Source organism: Melopsittacus undulatus, chromosome 4 (genome assembly GCF_012275295.1).
Source record: "Melopsittacus undulatus isolate bMelUnd1 chromosome 4, bMelUnd1.mat.Z, whole genome shotgun sequence".
Lineage (NCBI taxonomy): Eukaryota > Metazoa > Chordata > Aves > Psittaciformes > Psittaculidae > Melopsittacus > Melopsittacus undulatus.
This window is the reverse complement of record NC_047530.1, coordinates 7920355-7939934: the sequence shown is the minus strand read 5'-3', so window position 1 is coordinate 7939934 and position 19580 is coordinate 7920355. Positions and strand designations below refer to the sequence as shown.

The 19580-nt window shown below is 41.1% G+C and overlaps 1 protein-coding gene across 4 annotated transcripts in view; it reads left to right on the top strand.

The window, feature by feature from the left end:
* The window catches only part of RPAP1 (RNA polymerase II associated protein 1), a 42031-nt gene that overhangs the window by 11884 nt on the left and 10567 nt on the right, over positions 1-19580 (top strand). For all 4 annotated transcript variants that reach the window (XR_004549566.1, XM_031044515.2, XM_031044514.2 and 1 more), the window contains exons 7-18: positions 2263-2469; positions 5945-6060; positions 6457-6555; positions 7013-7114; positions 7875-8042; positions 10380-10562; positions 12270-12404; positions 12600-12779; positions 14823-14980; positions 16284-16466; positions 17127-17328; positions 19171-19280. Coding sequence is in view for 3 of the 4 variants with exons in the window: in XM_031044515.2 (XP_030900375.2) it covers positions 2263-2469; positions 5945-6060; positions 6457-6555; positions 7013-7114; positions 7875-8042; positions 10380-10562; positions 12270-12404; positions 12600-12779; positions 14823-14980; positions 16284-16466; positions 17127-17328; positions 19171-19280 (1843 nt within the window). In the remaining variant the exon portion in view is untranslated. The remainder of the gene's footprint in view (positions 1-2262; positions 2470-5944; positions 6061-6456; positions 6556-7012; positions 7115-7874; positions 8043-10379; positions 10563-12269; positions 12405-12599; positions 12780-14822; positions 14981-16283; positions 16467-17126; positions 17329-19170; positions 19281-19580) is intronic.

Sequence of the window (19580 nt, the reverse complement as noted above, 5' to 3'; positions counted from 1 at the left end):
GGAGCCTTGTCCACAGTGGTGCCTATGGGAATGCTGATGACAAGATGGGGGAGATGGCTGAATGTGGTGTGTTTGAGAATTTGTGGGATCTAGGGCACTGTAAAACTGCTGGCATTGGTTTTGGTGATTTTGTATGCTCAAGAAGAGCAGACGTACAGATACAGGTGGCAGACAAGGGGTTTTGAAATTCTCCTAAGTTCAGATTCTCTAGCATCCAATTTAGGTGTGAGTGGTATTTGAAATGTCTAAGTTTAGCTTAAAGATCATATTAACAGCCTTGACTTCATTGCAAGCAGCATGGGTATAACTGGAAAGGTGGCAAAGGAAGTGTGCAAAATAATTGCAGACAGAACGTGTAGGTACATCCCTTGTTCAGACAGCTGAGCTATTCCAGCTACCTGAGATGGAAAAAATCCTGGTTTTTAACTTCATTGCTCATAGCAATGGAATGTGCATGAGAAAGATCTTGTTTATGCACTTTCTCTTTGTGTCTCATTCATGCTTCTTGTCCCTACCGCTCTGTCCTTTGGGATATTAGTGAAGTGAATAGTTACTACATAGTTTAAAAAGCTTAGGATGTATTTTAAGTATTTTTGTACAATAAGTTATTTTATAAAACTGTGTATTTGTTTATATGCCCTGTGGGTTAAAATTGTAGATTTGTCAGTGTTTGAGGCTTTAAGAAAACTGGGAGTAATTTTGGCCTTCCCGAAATATCTGTGGTTAGGCAATTATGCATGATGAATCTACTCCTAAGCTAAATTGCTGGCTTACAGATGAAGCAGGGAATTGGACAAGCAGAGAAATGTGGATTAAAAAGACATTTTCTCCATATTCAGGAGTGTGAATCATTTATGGGTGTTTAATGGTGCCCAGTCTCTGAATTAACATTTTAGTTACAAAGCAGATGAGTCCATGGTGTGGAGTACAAGGATGGGTAGGCAATTCCATGCTGGGCAGTGTCTTCAGGATCTTATTGGTGATAGTGCTCTGGTTTTGCCCATGGAGACTCTGAGCAAAAGCAGGCTGACTTTCGGACATACTGTGCACAGATTGGCATAACCAGTGATGTGTTAGCCGCTGTCTGTGTGAAGTAATGAAATCATGAACACAGTCCTTTCTTGCTGTGCACAATGAAGTGAAAGTTGGGAGATCTGCTTGCATACAGGAAAAATATGTGTGCTTTAATGAGCCTGGGCTGAATGCCTGTCCTTCACCAAGGGAGATTAAACTGTACTAGGAGGAGAGTGTGCAGCAGTCACAAGTATGGGATAGATCCCTGCGTCCTGAACTGTTTCAGAGATAAATGAGTAGTTTCCTCTCTGAGATGATTTCTCTCAGGTACAGAGTGCTTCTGAATCACCTGTCCGTTGTCATCCTAAGAATTGATAACCAGTGTCAGTGTTTCATTCTGTCTACACTCTATGCACCTCTGACGCTGCTTACTGGAGTATCTGTAAACCTTTTAGAGGCACAATACACAAGCTCTTATTGTTCACTGCTGGCACCTCAACACCGTATTCTAGATGAAAAGTATTTGGAGACAAAGTGCTCAGTCAAAAATGATATGTGGTATCCAAAGCAGATTTGAAAGTAAAATTATGATCATCTGATATTTTCCTATTTTAGAGCCATAGCAATATTATCTGTCCTTCAAAACGCCCCTACCTCCCAAATGTTCCTGTTCTCCAAAGCAGGAAAAGAATGTGTTTCTGGATGTTGTCAGACCATAATTGACTCTCAGGATGGGGAGTCAGTTCAGAGCAAATGAGATCTCCTTCTAACACAATATCTAGACCATGCACTGCAGCACTAGTGCAGTTTAATAAAGAGCAGGTAATTCACTGTGGTGTCTGTTCCATATATCCTTATAGTGTTCAGGTTGTTGCCCCTGAGTGGTCCCCAGGCAGGGTAGGCAAACAGTTCTTCCCCTAAATCACAGACCAGAATTCTCTCCACAATGGTGCCTCTTCAGTGGCAGTGAGGGGGAAAGAAATTATTCTCTTTTTATTTGTAAGCTGGGAGAATAACTAGATTTTTTGTAGTGGTTTTACTTTGGAAGACTTTTATCAGCTCTTTCTCTGGTGTCACCTCACCATTCAAGTGTCTCAGTTTGAAAAGAAGTGATAGTTGGTACAGAAAAAGAGGGCATGTAGAATGGGAATGAAAAGACTAAAACATAAATAGCAGGAGCTATAGACATACCAAGTATTTTGAGACTTTCTGTCACATCTCTGTCTGTCTCTTTGTCAATACTTGCAGATCCCAGTTTAGTTGCTTTCTTAAAGTCACGACGTGGTGGCAATGAAGGCCAGAAGAAGGAATTAAAAATGGAACAGAACAGACAGGAGGAGTTTGTGGAATCTCTGCCTGTGGCTCAACATGGTGTAAGATCATCTCTTTCCATGCAGGAGTCTGGTCTGGAAGAATCTGTAAGGGAAGAAGAAAATGTGAAGGTAGAAATCACAGGTAAGAGCATGTTATTAATGTTCTCAACATAAATGTAAGGTTTGTATGGATTGATGTGGCACTTCATTAGTTATTAGTTATCCAGCTCAGAATTTACCATATTTAAAAGTACATACATCTTGGGTCAAAAAAGAAAATCTCTCTTATTTCCAGCTGGGCTCCATAGGTTAGAAGGGTAATACACTACATAAGGAAGGTGAGCTGTTCAGTGGGACATTTTGCTTTGGTTTTGAAATCTGTTCTGAGGTCTCTGAAGAGAAGATGTGTTTTAAACTAGACAACATTGCTCTCCTGTTCAGTCATGTGAACAGGGAAACAGAAGATAGGATAGCATGGAGAACACAGTCTTACTTCAGGGAGATGGCTCACATAGTGCACGTATGACTTATCATGATATACTCCTGGTGTCCCTACTTTGTGGCTTGTATCTCAGAGCCCATGTGGTGATTTCCACAGAATACAGTTCTTTTCTCTGTGTTTTGATGGAGGGAAGTATTAAAATGTGTAGAATGTTCTTCTGCTCTTTTTTTGAAAGAAATGCACAGAGCTGTTGCCTCTTAGTACTAAATACTCAAAGCAACTTTCTCCTCATACAGATATATTATCTCCCACAACTAGAGCAATCCATATATTCTCATGGTGGAGGAGTGTTTTCCCCTTAAGCTTCTGCTCTTATTGTTGCTTTACTCACTGCAGTTTTTTCTTTAGCCATCTCTTTTTCTGTGTTGTGGTTTTAGGCTCTAATTCTCATCTTCCCCATACTTTTGTTCATAGCATGGCTCACTTTCTTACTAGCGTGCTTCACCCCCAATTTCATGTCAATTTTGGCTCTCTCCATCTCTTGATCCTCTCTTCTGATGCATTCTTTGTGTCCCGGTGCAACATGCAGACTAGTTAAAGAGGTCTCTGAATCACTTCTGGCTTTCAACTTGGTGTTTGCAAGAGATAACATTTTCTTGATGAGAGGGATGAGTCTGTGAGTGTATGTATGTGTACATGTGCAGGAGAAGGAAAGCTGATTAGCCTCTTATTGAGGAAGACACTTCACTGAACAGTGCTCTTTCTGTGTCCCTAAGTTTTACTTTTCCACGAATCCATCTTAATCAAAAAGACTATTCTTTGTTCTTTTCATTTTGAGAACAATTGAGTGCACAAGCAGCACCAGGTTAAGTGATACTCTTACTTGCCTGAGAGCAATGGGAGTGAGTTGTTCAGCCAATAAAGTCTGAACGAGATTGTAGTAGTGCTTTTGAGAATAGCTCAGTGTTCAGAGCATTGTGTGCTGACAGCATCTTTTGCTTCCTATGGAAGACTGCATGGGAAAGAAGAGGAGTTTTCCCAGGATATTTGAAAGAACAGAGAAAGCTATAAAACCAAGGGAAGCCTTTCCAGAACCTGAGTTGATGTCTGCAGCCCATCTTGGACAATATGATATGTAAAATATTAATTAGACATTAGCACTTAGTGTTGGGATTTTGCATTTCTTTGTGCTCAGAAGTAAACTCATAAATAACTCAGCACAAATGGTCATTCTGAATTTCCCCAGGGAGAGGATGATGACACAAAGCAATGGGATTGCTCAAAAGTCAAACCTGTCCCATAATGAGATAAAAGGCTACTGTTTCTAATAAACAAGATGGTGAAGCCTTTATCCAGCAACTTGCAATCTTATCAAATGGAAGAGTATATTCTGGCACTGAGACAAAAGGGGAACAAAGAAGAAAGGGAAGAAGTTGAGTGGCAGCCTTTAATACAGCCCAGTTCTGAAAAAGCTCAATGCAAATGTTGCATTTGCACTGTCAGCTTGTGTTTCTCTGAAGGGATTTCTCAGTAACTGGAAAATCTGCTGATGCTTTGGAACATATCTCAGTCTTCTCTTGTTGACAAGATCATAATACTAAGGGCTGGTGGTAGCATGCAGAATCCTATTCATAGAATGATTAACTCAACCATATCAATTTAGTGATTAAGGGAGAAAACAATTACAAATATTAATAGATTTCATTTGTCTGCTGATATCATTTCCTCTAGTTTTGCATCTACCACCCACAAGCATTCAGCGCTCTTACGTTTCAGATGCTTTTTCTTCTCTTCAATTAAAATGTGTGCTGAGCCTTTGGCTAAAATTCTGTGGAACAGCTTTCTGGCTGAGGAAGATAACTCTGTGCTTGGTTCCCTGCCTGACTCAATACCACATTGATCATAAGGGTGAAGCTTCATCCTAAAAAGGATGAGTGCCCTTCCTGAAAGTTTATCTGCTAATTGGAGGAAATTTAAAGGTTAGGTTTCAAGCCAGTTATCAGCAGGGAAAGATGGGATGAAAGAAGAACAGCTCAGTGGGATTCATTGTTCCTTACAAGTGAAGACCAGGGCACCAGGGTTAATAGCTGCAATGCAAATGAATTCTGGGCTGCTCCAGCAGGAGTGATGCTGCTGCTTCTCACGCTTCTTATGCCCTCAGACTGCCTGTTCCTGTTCTAATGTGTGGTGTCTCTTGAGATAGCAAGGACTTCTTAGCTCATCTCTTCTCATGGCAGTATGGCATAGTACCTTAGTAGCAAAGCATTACCTTTCCTAGTGTTAAGATAATTTCTGGTTATATTTCTCCTGTCCCTTCACTTGTAAGATTCGTCTGTCTCTTTCCTAGGGCAACTCTTGTGATGTCAGATATAAATATCTTGTTTCTGAGATTCTTCTAGCAAAAGCGCTTTAGAAAGTTAAATCGGTACTTTCATCCTTTAGTACTTCAACTTTTGAAATTCTTGTTCAACTGTCCAGCTTCCCTGCTGAGCTGTTTCTCAAGCAAGCTGTGTAAGTTCTCAGCTGTTTTGATCTTCTTAGGCCTTTGGGGGGACATGGGATGAAGAACAGCATCACAGATGCAATGAAAGCATGATCAGTAGTGTAGCTGGGCTGAAATCATACTGGCTTCCAATAATTTGCTTGGAGCTTTCTGCGTTGTTCAAGGCCAGGTTGGATGGAGTCTTGGGTGATGTAGTTTGGTGTGAGGTGTCCCTGACCATCACAGGGGTTGGAACTGGATGATCTTAAGGTCCTTTCCAACACAAACTATTCTATGATTAATACTTTTGACTCATTTCACATCTGCTCTAGCATTCCCCTTCCTGGATGACACACGGTTTGCTTTCTCAACAGTAGGGTTGATACTATTTTTCTGCCCTGGTTCTGATCACTTTGCCTTATTTGTGTCCTGACTTCTGCTCAACTTCTCCTAAATTAGCTTTGTCTGTGAATTTCATTACAGTGCTGTTCACTTCCTTTTGTAGCTCTCATGAAAGATGAAAACAGCTTCAAACCTTTGATGTTTATGCATCAGCCAACAGTCAGTTTGAAAACCGTTTTCTTATTTTACATGAGTCTTGTATGTAAGCCAAGTAGCTTGGCAAAGGGGGAATAGTATTATCTTCATTCCTGCCTTGGAAGGTAAAACTGCTATTTTTTTCCTCCCACAAAGATGATGATCTGCCTGTGAAGCCAAAGAAGGAATGGATTCACATGGACAATGTGGAATTTGAGAAGCTGGAATGGATGAAAGATTTGCCCTTGCCTAAGCAGAGGAAAACCAAAAAGGTCTGAAAGCAGAAACTTGTTTTTCATGTTTGTGTCTGGGTCATGCTTCTCAGCAGTTACAGTTTTGAAGGCATCAGAAGCTAGTTGTGTGGTTAATATCTAAGATTTCATTGGGCTGGGAGATTTCCCATTTTTTTCCACAGGGTGGGATGACAGGTGGACAGTTCAGGCTGTTGTGCTCAAGAGAGCTGGGAAATGAAAGTCTGTCAGCTGTAATCTGAAACAGGTCTGAAAGCTAAGAAAGAGGGGAATACTTCTTAAGAATTTGAGGTCTGAGCTGAGGAGTTTTTGAACTCTTCCCTTCCAGAAGCTGATACAAGAAGTAGTGTTTGAAGTGGTGAATGGAGTGGAAGGCAATAGAAACAATCTTTGTCTCCTTCCACCCTTTTGTTGTAGGGAATGCAAGCTCGATTCAGTTTAAAAGGAGAATTGATTCCTGCAGATGCTGATTTACCAACACATCTAGGCCTGCATCACCATGGAGAAGAAGCAGAGGTGGGTGTAATGTAGTAGAAAGGGTGCACACATTTGTTTCCTGTGTTTGATTTGGCAGATTCCTTTTGTGCAAAGGCCTTTTAGTAACAAAAACCTTAGGAAAGTGCAGACAGATGATTTTCTTTTGAAACAAGTTCCTGAAGAGAAGCTGGTCTGTATACATTGACTACCTCACTTGCAGAAAGCTCCATTAATGCCTTTTCTCTTTAATGCCATTGAGGATTTGTGGTGTTGGAAAAAGGTGCACATACATCCTTTTCTTAAGAAGTTCAGTTTTCTCCTGTCATATCAATGATTAGAAACTCTTTTGCAATTGCCACAAAGCAGCAAACAGCAGTGCATTGCAGTTTATCTCCCATTATGCAGTATTTTGCAGTTAATCTTAGTTGAAGGGGCCTGTTTATATACCTATAGCTGAGTTGTTTTGTTGTTTTGTTTTGGTGTCCCCCCCATTTAGAGGGCTGGTTATTCTCTCCAAGAGCTCTTTCATTTGTCTCGCAGCCAAGTTATTCAACAGAGGACACTGGCTCTGCAGGTCTTGGGTCGCATTGTTCAAAAGGTAAGTCAGTTCCTGTGGAATTCCTTCCCATAACTCAGGTTTCTGGTGGATCAGGACCAGAGTTCTGATCTGGTACAAGTTGTTTACTTTGTACTGTTCAATGAAAGTGAGAAAATTCAGCAGCAGGGCATTCTTTTTTCACTGGAGTTGTCCCTACTGTTAGAAAAATTAATTGTTGGGAGATAACAAACTGAGTTTCAGGTTTCTCTGAAGGGAGATGCTTCCAAGTGTTGTTCAGCAGCAGTGTTGCAGCTTCAGTTCTCTTGCTGATTTGGACACAAGTTTAAGTTTTGTTTTGGGTGTTATTTTTGTGAGAAACCTATATCATTGGCAGTGATCCTTTGACTCCTGTTGCCTGAGCCAGCTTCCTAGCATGCCTTTTCTATATGAACCAACCTACTCAGAGTGATGTGCCAATAGCATAAAGCAGAGTGAATATTTACTTCTGTGCACGTTTCTGCCTATCTCTTAGGGAAGTGCTAACCTGCCCTCTAATAGCAGTGGAGACAGAGAAGAAACAGGATAGTTTTGAGAAGAACGATGGGCAGAAGAGGCCGAAGTCATGAGATGCTTCCAGGCTTTAGAAAGAAAGCTTTTTGCATTAAGAAACTGGTGTTACATGCTTCTGTGGAATACAAGGAAGAGAAAATAAGGGAAAAAAAACCTGACACTCAGTTTAGCTGTTTTACAATAGAAATGGGAAGAGGCAAGCATACAGAATGAGACAGCTTTAAGACTGACTGTGTGATGTGTATTTCAGGCCAGGGCTGGAGAGTTTGTTTCCTCCTTGAAGGGCAGCATTCTGCGTCTGCTGCTCGATGCTGGGTTTCTCTTCTTGCTGCGCTTCTCGCTGGATGATGCAGTGGATAATGTCATGGCAGCAGCTGTTGGTGCTCTCCGGGCTCTGCTGGTGTCACTTGATGATGAGGTGAGACAATTACTGACTGTCTGGGTTTGATTTCATGCTGAACTGTTTACAGGAATCAGCATGAGAAGACATGGTAAGTGGCTTAAACAAAGGCTTTCTGGATGGGTTAGCTTAATAGTCAATAGAATTGCTGTGTGTTGGGACAGACAAGGCAATGTGTTACCCCCAGTTTGAGAGATTCTCAGGATGTTTTTTTGCCCTGTTTGAATTAGCTCTGCTCCATGATAAATCCAGTGCAGGTTGGTGAGGTTCTGTTCTTTTTTACATCTTTACAATCTAGATCAGGCTACTATTAATGTATGTGTACAATTTATTTTTTTAATATGGTCTCTTTTGTTGGCTTCTTGTTTTGTAGCTTTTCTGCTTCTGAACAGATTCAATATTCTCCCTGCTTCCCCTTAAGCCTCAGAATGATACTGTCTTTGTTTTCTCTCATTTGTCCATTTTCTGCTGTCCTTATGTACTTTTCTTATACTAATAAATACTTAATTTTGCCGCCTTATGTGTGTATTTTCTTCTTGATCTTTTTTTACCTGGAAAAAGATTGAAACTTCTTTTAGATGTTCAGAGATACTAGAGAGCCCTGAACAGCAAAATTATAGATGTCTTCCTGGTTGGGCAGAAGCAGTCTGTTATAGACAAAGTATGCTCTAGGCTGTGTTTCAAGTTCCTTTCATGAGAACTGCTATTATGTCTGACTGCAAAGAGGCTGGTGATAAAGAAGAGTGCATAGATCTCAAGAAGCCCCTTGCAACTTCTCCTGGGCCTTTAGAGCTATCCCTAGTGGGGAGGCAATTAAAACGAAGGACTAGGTGGCTGTCTCCATGACTTGCTCCTTTTCTAAGCTATGAGTAATGGTGTTCTGCTTCTAGAAGAAGCCCTGCCCACCCATTGTAAGTGGTATGAATGCTATGAATCAGCTTCTTGATGTGCTATTCTTTTTTCTATTATTCTGGTTTATAACTGTCTGTAGTGCTCTGATTCTCAGATCAGAGCTTGTGGTGTGATGTCTTGTATAAGCAGGGATTGCTGACTCTCTTGATGCCAAAATCAACACTGTGAGTGCTATGTCTGTATATTTTCTCATTTGGGAAGTCTTTCCTTCTTTGTGCTTTGTTTCTGCTTTGTGTCTTTGTGCTGCTGGGTTTCAAAAGGTCTCTGAGGAAGGGATAGGGCTGGAGGTCTGTCCTTTTGCTCCAGGATTTGTAAAACAAACACAATTTATCCCCACTATAAGCACAGAAGGTGAACACACATAAAAATGATGCTGCCTGAAGGTATTGTTTGTTCATAAATGGCTATGGGAAGGAAGCACCTTTCTCTCTGTTTACTTTGAAGACCCAGGTACTCTGTGTTGTGATTTTTCTCCTTTTTGTGGAAGGAAGGCTACAGTCCCAAACTCTGTATTCCAGATGGACCCATAGTTTCATCCCCTGAAGTCAGGCCTCTTCTGACCATGTCATTCACTCACCTACCAACTTGGTTTTATATTGCCTTTTTATTACTGGTTTTTAATGCTCGATAGTACCTTCTGCTTCTTTGGCACTTGCATTTGAAATGTTTCAAACCAGCTCAGGGTTTAGTTGAAGGCTATCATGTATTTTCTGACTAATTGGTAGTTACTTCTAATTTCCTGTTCAGGAAGTGGAAATCTAAAGCAGCTATTAGCAGTGCAAACATTCAGTTTGACCATCCTTTATGTTACGCTTTGAGGGAAGTAGGTCTGTTATGGGAGCAATCTTTTAAGATTTGAAAGCTCACATATTGCAGCATGGCCCCAGATCTTGACAGTATCTGACACTGTCATTAGCTGTGAGCAAAGAAGGGATTTTTGCTTCATCTGCTGAAGCTGAAGGGCGTTCAAACAAACATGAACAAATACACCAGGCACTCTTTTATTCTAACATAGCAATTTTTCCATCACCATTCTGTGTTATTTGTAACCTCAGTTCCACACAGGTCCAGGAATGGGAATAAAGCCAATAAATGCCAAATTCCAATTTAACTTCTAGAGCCTTGGTGGTTGGTTTATTTGTATCTTAAACATTTTCCGGTTAAGCTGTGTTTCTGTTAACCTGTGTAGTAAGTTTAAATCACCTCACAGTAATTGCTTTGCACGGTTTCTCAAGTATGTGTGGGTCATAGGTTAAAATCACTTCTGTAGAAATGCACTACTTTCTGCTTGTACCTGTTCACAGTCACCTTTATGGGGTTACTGTTTTCCTGGGGTTAAGTGGGAATCAGCAAAGCATTCCATAATCAAAGGCATCCTTGAATTTTTTATGTCTTCCATTACTTCCTTGTGAGAATTTCAGTTTGTCTTTACCCTTCTTACAGAAATATCTTGATTGGACTTTTTCATGGTACCAAGGAATGGCTGCATTCCCCTTTGTCCCCAACAATGAGGAGGAAGAGGAGGAGGAAGATGAAGAATTGAATGGAGCAGAGAAGTCTCAAGATAAAAAGTTAAAAGATGAAAACAAGCCAGATCCAGATGTGGCCCGATATGATGTTGTAAAGGTAAGCATAGAGCTAGAGCTGAAATCCTTTTAGGAAAATAGGATCTGTGTGTGTTGCTGAACCATCTACCCTCCTGTGTATGTTATTACTAACATTCTGAGCAAGAATTAGAGCTCTTCCCTGGCTGTTGGATGTTTTGCTTCTGTCATACCTTACCAGGAGGGTAATCCTATTGATCTCTAAAAATGTTGAGACTTGACATGTGTGATTGTAGTATCATTAAGTATCTCTGCCTTTCTCTAGGGAAACTGGCAACAAGCATACTGGTGACCTTCCAAGACTTGCTGGAAGACTGCATACAGACATGATTTTCAAGCTCACCTACTTGAGTTAAAAGTGGAAAGGTTCCAACCATTATTAAAGTGTCTGTATGCACTTTTGTGGATTTAACATCACAGTTAGATAGTTCAGAGCTAGTCAGATTTGTGCAATGACATTCATTTTATATTTGACCATAAGCTAGCTACTTAGCATTTCTCCAGTTTTATTCTTCATATTTGCATTTTTAAGGCAGTTGCATCATTTGGAAGGAATTACTCACATATTTAAGCCTAATCCCACATTCCTAACAGGAGTTTTAAAAATATCAGTCTTTGTTATCTTATATTCAGCATTGGTGGAGCTGGTGCAACTCTCTTCCCCGCTGCAATCATTAAAACCTTCATTTAGTCACTTGTCACTAAGTCATCACTTAATCCAAGTCCTTGAGCCTGTGTTCCAATGGCACTTTCGTATAGGGTACTTGGGTATAGGGTCTTGTTTAGAGGTTTCATGATTTCCATTGTATTCTACTAGGTGACACTGTTTAAAAAGCTTAACAAAAGAGTTGTAGACAAGACATGAGATCAGTTTGTGATTCTGGAAACAGTTGCGTGGTTCAGCATAATGGATTTTAACTTGTTCCAAGTGGTGTGATCTCAGGAGATATTTGGGACAAAATTCTCCACTCTTCTAGTTGTTGTGAAATTCCATTTCACACCTGGTTACTGGCTGTTGTAACCCACTTACTCCACACTGTTGGGGTACTTAAACTAGATCTGAACTCAGTCAGGCCTAGAACTATAATGTTGCTTGGCTGTAGCTATTTAGAAGTGTCAGTACTATGAACTCGGGTGTTACGGAGTTGCCTTTTCTCAGAACTAGGAGTGTGTGATGCTGTCACTTAAACTGAAGACTTGTTTCTCAGCATCGCCACTGATCATGTTCTTCTCTGTGAAATGTAACATAAAAATCACATCATCTCTCTGCATCTCTTTTCCTGCTGCAAACCAGGAATTTGGGTCTGTTCTTTGCTTCTGTCAGCTTTCTCTGACATGACAGATATTATCACGCAGAGTGTTGGAGGTGGTGTCTACCCAAAATGATTCAAGGAGCATGTGAACCCTTTTCATCTGCGTTAGATTTTAGTAGTCTTTTATAGGGAAGGTTATTTTCTTATTCCCTATTACTTCTGCTTTCCAGAGTATGAAAATATAAGTATCTAAATCCCACTAGTGGCTGGATTCAGAAGTTCAGTTAGTCTCGCTCATTTGCTTATGTACTAGCAAATCCACAGAAACTTATTTCTTTGACTCCCCACTGGTAATTTTAAAACTGTCACCCTGCAGGAGATGTAATTGAATCTCCTTTTGTCTTCCAGCAACTGCAGTTCAGAGAGCATTGTAAAGAGCATAATGGGTTTTTATTTCCTCCTATTTCTCCCCCCAGGGACTTTTGAAGACACGGATTCAGCACCGGCTGAGATACATCCTGGAGGTGGTACGACCTGTTCCAACAGTAGTCCTAGATATACTGCACATCCTCACCCACATAGCAAGGCACTCTTCTGAAGCATGTAGCCAGGTAAATCTCCCACTGTACAGGAGCTGGGGAGTGATAGAGAGAGGTGTGAATAAAGGGAGAAAGAAGCAGGTAAAGTTATGGCAAGGAGATCAAACAAATTAGTGTATTTTGCATGTCTTCTGTATGTCTGCATTACTGCATACCTTTAGTTACTTGTGCTGCCTTAGTTATACTGTGCCTGCTGTTTCTCTTCAGCTGCTTGACTGTCCTCGGTTGATTGAGACCATTGTCAGGGAATTTCTTCCTACTCAGTGGGATCCCCAAGTGGCAGAACCAGGGTGTCTGCTCACCAGTCTCCATGGAATTGCCTGTGCCACTGCTATGAAATTCATCAGAGTGTTGGCCTGTGGAGGCCGAAATGCAACAGCCAGGCTGGTGAGTGCTTCTCAGAAGAGCTTTTCTGATTGCAAAGGCCTTTGTTCTGTGTAAGTAAAGACAGAAGATTAACTGGAGGTGACCAAGCTGAAGTTGGAATAATCATAGTGAAGATGGTGCATGTGTGTTTTGAAGGAATTATTGACAGCATCCTAATAATGATGCTTCTGCTGTGTACCAGTAGAAGAGCTGCCTCAACCTTTTTGCTGTATGCAAAATCACATAGCACAGCCAAGTGATACCAATAGCAGATGTTTAGAGCACATGTTGTATGATGCTCTGTGTTCTCCCATGTTCTAGTGACAGGCAGGACTGTATAAACCAGAGACTAAATTGCTATCCTTGTGTTTTATGACCCTGGCTGGACTTTTCTGGCATTAATTTGTCTTAATAACTCTGAGGGCATTTATCAGTATTTCCAGCTCCTCTTATCTACTTCTGGACAGGTTTTTCACTTCAGAGATAATTGCATTCACTCATATAGGTCATCATACTGATGCTATAAATGCATAACATCTACCATGAGCAGCACCCATTACAGTGCAGTGAGCACTTCTTAGGGTTTTTGGTTTAGTATTGTTAACAGCATCTAATAAATTGCCATCCAGGAAATTGCTAACCTCAGCAGCAGAGTACCAGCCTGTGCTATAAAATATATGGAATAACATGCTGATAATGGGTAGTGGGATATTTAAAGGCTGTAAGTGGTGCTAGTAGAATAATAGAAAATCTCTGAATTTTACTCTGTTTCAGGCCTTGTGTACTCCAGGTGTATCAAGGCATGCAAAAGTTGCTTACAAGGTTCCACTTGTGGCTAAAAGCAAGGTTTATTGCTTACAATAAACTATTTGGGCTTCAGTTCTCTTGCACTCTCATATGGCTTGTTACATGCACTTGAACACGGGAATGGAAGATAATAACAAACTAAATCAAAATCATCAATGCATGAATTTATTTCAGCTAACAACAAAATTCTTCCATCTTCCTCCACTGGAAGTAAATTTGACTTTGCCCTCTGTTCTGTAGGAGTGGTGTCAGAATTCATCGTTTGATTCATCAGCTCCTTTTGCTTTCTTGCTGGTGTGCAATGATTTCCCTACAGGATGTCTCAAGCATTTGAATTTGTAATTATCTATAATATGTCCTTGTGAAAAAGACATTGTTACCTCATTTGTTTAGACAGATCACACACAAGCTCTTTTTTATGTGGGGGAGAGGAAGAGAGAAGCTCCTTTTTTTTTCTTTATGGGTACACAAAAATACCCAGTTGTTGGGGAGAATAAAAATTATTTCTAGAGAACTGCAAATGAGTCATTCCCATGCTTAATTCAACACCAAAATAGCCTCAGAACATTTCCAAGGCATCAAAATGCTATCATCCTATTAAAGTAATAGGCAGGAGGCACCCTTTTTGTGAAATAAGTTAGAATCATAGAAAGATTTAAGTTGTAGGACCTCTGAAAGCCATTTAGTTTGACCTCCCAAAGCCAAAAGCAGCATCAATCCAATACATTTGTATACAGTGTTTTTCATTAGATGTATCTACATGTAGTCTTGACTGATAGAGTACCAGTTATGACTACTTAAAGAAGGATAAACATGTATTTTCTTAAAATCAGTTAAATGCTGCAGAGAGCATCCAAACCAAGAGTGTGTGGGGTGGAGAAACCTCTGTCAGAAATGATTTATGTGTAGTTGATTTGTGTTACAAATGGATTAGGTAACACGTAGGTGTTCCTTCCAGGAATACTTCTCTCATAAGAGCCTTTGACCATTTATTGATTCTTTGAAGTGTGCTCTTTGAGATTATATAAAATAAAGCCATATTTGAACAGGGCAAGAGAAGTTGAGAATGAGCTGAACTGAAACGTGTAGCTCTTCTGTTGTGTCAGAGTAATGTGATCATGATGCATGCAGCTGGTACCTCTTATCCCTTTGTCTTTTTAGAATCATAGAATCATAGAATAGTTAGGGTTGGAAAGGACCTTAAGATCATCTTTTTCTGGTGTTTATTCTTTTCTCTCTGGTTTGTTTGATTTCCAGCTTAACAAATTTGAAATGAAAAGTCGGTTGAGTCGCTTTATAGCTGAGGACCCAGTGGATCTGCTGCTGCCAAGGGAAGAAGCCATCAGGCTAAGCACTGAAGCCTTCCGGTTGTGGGCTGTGGCTGCTGCCTATGGTCAAGCCTGTGATCTCTACAGGTACAGTCTAAAGCTGGAGAAATGAGGGTGGGAGGTACAACAGCGAAAACAGACACCATGTTCCAGAGAGGCCAATATAGGGATCTCCAGGCTTGGTTTCTGCCTCCCTTCAGGGAGTCTTATCTCCCTGAAGTCTTATCTGTAGGCTCCTGCAGTAAAATTCCAAGTTCCTTATAGGTATTTGAGTATTGTCTTTTCTGGTTGTTCTTTATCTCCTGTGTTTAAGGATTGGTATTGATGTTTCTATATATGGAAGATCACCCCAGCTTTTTAGGGCTGCATCTATTTCCCCTTGAAGGCATGGATAATCTGTGTTTGTGTGACACCAGCACGCATAGTTTGCAGCACACTTAGGGCTGAATCTGATGATCTGAAGGCAGCCAGGACAGCAGTCACCAGCGTGCATGCTAAGTGAGGCAGAGTGATGCAAACTGCATGCCACATCCACTTTCAGTTTGGTACAAGTTCGTGTGCATAACCATCAGGGTCTGTGCTGGGATAAGTCTGAGCTATCTCAGGCATTGAATCTTATTCGTGTAATTGCACTGACTTGGAAGCACAGAGATAGCTGTGGAGTTGCTCTGAAGAGTAAAAGGGAGGCCGAGGGAATCAGAAGGGAGATTATTCCTACACAACATTGTGTTCTCCAGCCCAATCAGGTGAATTGGGTAATAAACAGTGAAAACTATATAATTTTGCATTGTAAATAACATTGAGGAAAGACAAAGAGCAGAAGATTCCTTGAATTTCCATTATCACCAGTGATGATAACGCAAATCATTTGGCTGAGAATTTGAGAACTAGGGAATTAGGAATAAAATAAAAATAGCTTTTTCCATGAGATTATCTTCTTGGAGGCAGAGTATTAGGCAGGTCCTATTCAAATGAAAGGCAATATTCTTTTTTGTCATCTTTTTTCCCCTGGCTGTTTGTTATTTTGTTGGTGACGGTGGTTCTCACAATCTCAATTTTAGCAATCTCTGTGCAATGGGAGGATGCAAAGAAGGTAGAGGCAGGTTCTTGCAGTGGTATGAAGTGGAAGTACAAGAAGTGAGGACACAAATGGAAATACAGGAAATTTCACTTAGTAAAAAATATTTCCTATGCCTGTGAAGGTGATCAAACACTGGAGCAGGTCACACAGGAAGATTGTGGACTCTCCATCCTTGAAGATACTCAGAATTCAAGTGCACAAATGCTGGGCAAACTTGCTCTAGCTGACCTGTCTTGAGCAGGGAGTTGAGCTATAGATGATCTCCAGAGACCCTTTCCAACCTCATCTATTCTGTGATTCATATTCTAGGGATCTGTACCCTGTGCTGGTGAGGATACTGCAGTCCCTACCTGCGCTGCTCAGCACTTGCAGTGATGAGAAGAGCTGTATGACTGAGTTGTCTGTCCAGCGAGGTACGGCAGTCGTTACTCTGCTGATACATGTGACACAAACAGCAGGCTACGCTGCGGAGCTGCAGGCCAAGCTGAGCAGGTAGGCCCCCTCTGTCACCAGTTGTGTGTCTGAGTAGTTGTCATCCTGTCTTCTCTCTCTTTGATTTGGAGACCTGGTTATCAACTTCTTTTTGTCTGCCTGGTAAGAGGCAGGAGTAAAAATCTGCCTCCAGCTGTGGGGCACAAGCGCAGTGTTAGCCAAATGCCCTGCTGAAAGGAGCTTGGAAGCTCCTTTGATCTTCCTTTTGGAGGAAAAATATTAACCTCTCTAAGCTATGGAGGAAAGAACCTCTGCAGAGACCAAGATGGATCAGGATCAAAAGGTGGCTGGTTTTGATAGACATCAAAGCAGTAGCATTTGCTGAAGAAACAGGTACTTTTTCTGGTGAAAAGGCAACTAAAGCTGGATACTGAGGTAGCATGTACAGTAAAACTAGAGCATAGCTCGAAGACAGAATAGTGCAGATGAAGACACTTTGACTCTCCTGAGTAGCCTCTGCATAGTTCTTGATGCCAAAATCAGTTAAGTCTGGTCTGTGGGAATGTGCAAAGAATTGTTTTTCCCTTAGTGCCTATTGTCAGGTATCAGCTTCCAGACTACTTGTCTTTGGAAATCTTGCTGTTAAAAATTACTGTTTAAAGAGACAGTTGTTTCTGAGACATACTTGCTATCCTGTATTATTCTTCAATTGTGTTTCAGTAATAGCTCAGAAGATAGTGAACAGGTTCCTCCTCCTCCCGTATCCTGGAATCAAGTGTCAGGCTTGCAGCCCTTCCTGGAGACCAGTCTGAAAAAATTCCTCCAGGAGATATCCCAGACAGAAACTTGGCAAACTCTCCAGCCTCTGACTACGACTTATGTGATCTACTTGGGAGTTTATTACAGTGCTTGTAGCCAGCAGGTAAGGCCTGAAGATACAGGTTGTCTGTTCATCTCACCAGCATCAGCTTGTACATTACCTCTGAAAACCTGAACTTAACAGGTAAAGCTGAAAAACACAGACATTGAGGCATCTAGCTGAGGACTAGATTTTGTTTACCACAGCTCATATCTAGGCTGCAATGCATTTAGGGTCAGATAAGTCTACTGATCCTTCACATTAGCAGTGCCAAATATTACTGTCCTCCTTTCTTGTCCTTTCCTTCCTTTGGACTCGGAGTCTCAGTCAGGATAAGTGGCAATACTGTGACTGTTCTCATTTATGGCAGAGATCCAAAGTATGAAGCAAATATGACCTGATTCAGTTTGGCAGCCCTTGCTCTTTATGGGCTAAATCAAGTTGCACATTTTTGCATTCGCTGTGGTCTATAGCTTACATGTGGACAGCCACAGTGCAATAATCTGATTGGAAGATTGAGTATAGAGGGTCATGCCATAGGAACTTTGGATAGGAAACAATAGAGATAATTTATTTGCTGCCCCATTGACATTGAAGGTCGACTCCTGTAACCCAGTTACAGCTCTACTATGTGGCCATCTTTTAAAGTGAGTTTTCTGAAGCTGACACATCAGTGTGATGCTGTTGAAGAATAACGTCTTATACTTCAGCTACTGTAAAGATTCATGTTCTAAAGATAAATGCAATTTTCCTCTTTACTGCCCAACTGATGTGCCCGAGGTGTGACCTGGGAGAGCTGTCTTCATGGTGGGGGGGTAATTTAGTGGCTGTAGTTACGTTTCTGCAGCTCCTCTGAAACTTGCCCAGAGCAACTGAGTTTGTTAGATGTGGCTGGGGTGGAAACCACCAGTATCTTTCCAAGATGACTTCAGTGTCCCAGAGGTTGGTTGTACCCTTCACCTGCTGTCATTATGTCCTGAGCATTAGAGAACCAGGATAACCAAGAGGTTGATATTCCTTTTTAACTTGGTTGATATTCTTTTTTAACCTTTATGACATAATTTTTATTTCCACTTAAAAAGAAGTTCCATCACCTACCAGTGATTAGCTCCTCTGATTAAGAAAAATCAAAAATTGCCCAACTTCCAGAGTAACCAGATGTTTTTGTTAGCCTGCTTAGAACTAAGGTTAACACCTTCATGTAGATCAGACTGATTTGTAGAGGGGGATTTCATCTGGGGAAAACTAGATTTTATGTTATGGAACTGAGTATTTCTGTATCCTAAAGCAGCATTCTAATAAAGGGAAAGAACATTAATATTTGCCAGCATGTTCCTTCAACCCGTGATATTGCTTACTATGGTCAGAAGAATTCAGGTGGGTCTCTAAAAGCCACAGATCCTCCTCTGTGCAATGTTCATTGACAGTCACGCTTGATGGGTAGGTCAGTCACACTTCATACAGCTAAAAGCTGTGTTTTTTTGGGGGACCCTCATAATGCCACACTGCTTTCTCAAGGTAGAGAACTACCTTGAGATCACCTTTGTGTAGAGATCACCTTTGTGTCATCTTCATGTTAAATGGAAAGATTAGCACTTAGGTAATATGGAGAGGGAGGGGTAGCCATTTAGGACAAGTTTTGCTTTAGATAATCTTGATCCCAAAATCAAGATCCTTACTTCTACCCAGTTAAGAAATCTCTGTGATACTTGAGTGCGAGAGCACCTTGGTGTTCCAGTTTTCAGCTTCCACACTGCCAGCTGTGAGGCCAGCTCCAGCCTAGAGCAGTAACACTATAGATTTTGTGGTCTGGCAAAAAGGCAATGAACATACAGAAAGCAATTAAGTCAGCCTTCAATGCCTTCATTCACCATCTTTTCCTGTCTTTTTCCATGTCTTTTGCAGGCATCAGTCAATCCAGTTGACTGCTTAGAGGAACTGGAACGTTTGACATCTGAGGTACTGCAGCCCCTTCTCAGTCAGCCAGCCATACAGAGCATGTGGGACTTGCTCAGGTAAAGCCATTTCACTGCTGTTCCCAGAAGCTAAGGGAGCTTCACTTCTATACTGTACTGTGTGCCAGTTTTCCCCCTCCCTTTCCTTTCCCCATATATATGTGCTCTGTGTGTGTGAATTAGAGGGCAGTCAGGCTCTATCTGTACCCTGCTTTGTTCTCTCCTCACAGCAAAAAGCATGATGTCCACAGAGGTTCCCTAGTTCCTCCTTTCCTACTGGTGCTGCTGCGGGGTCTGCATCTCTGCCTCTTCATGTAGTTGTAGTTTTCATATTAAGATTGATTTTAGTCACTCTTGGCT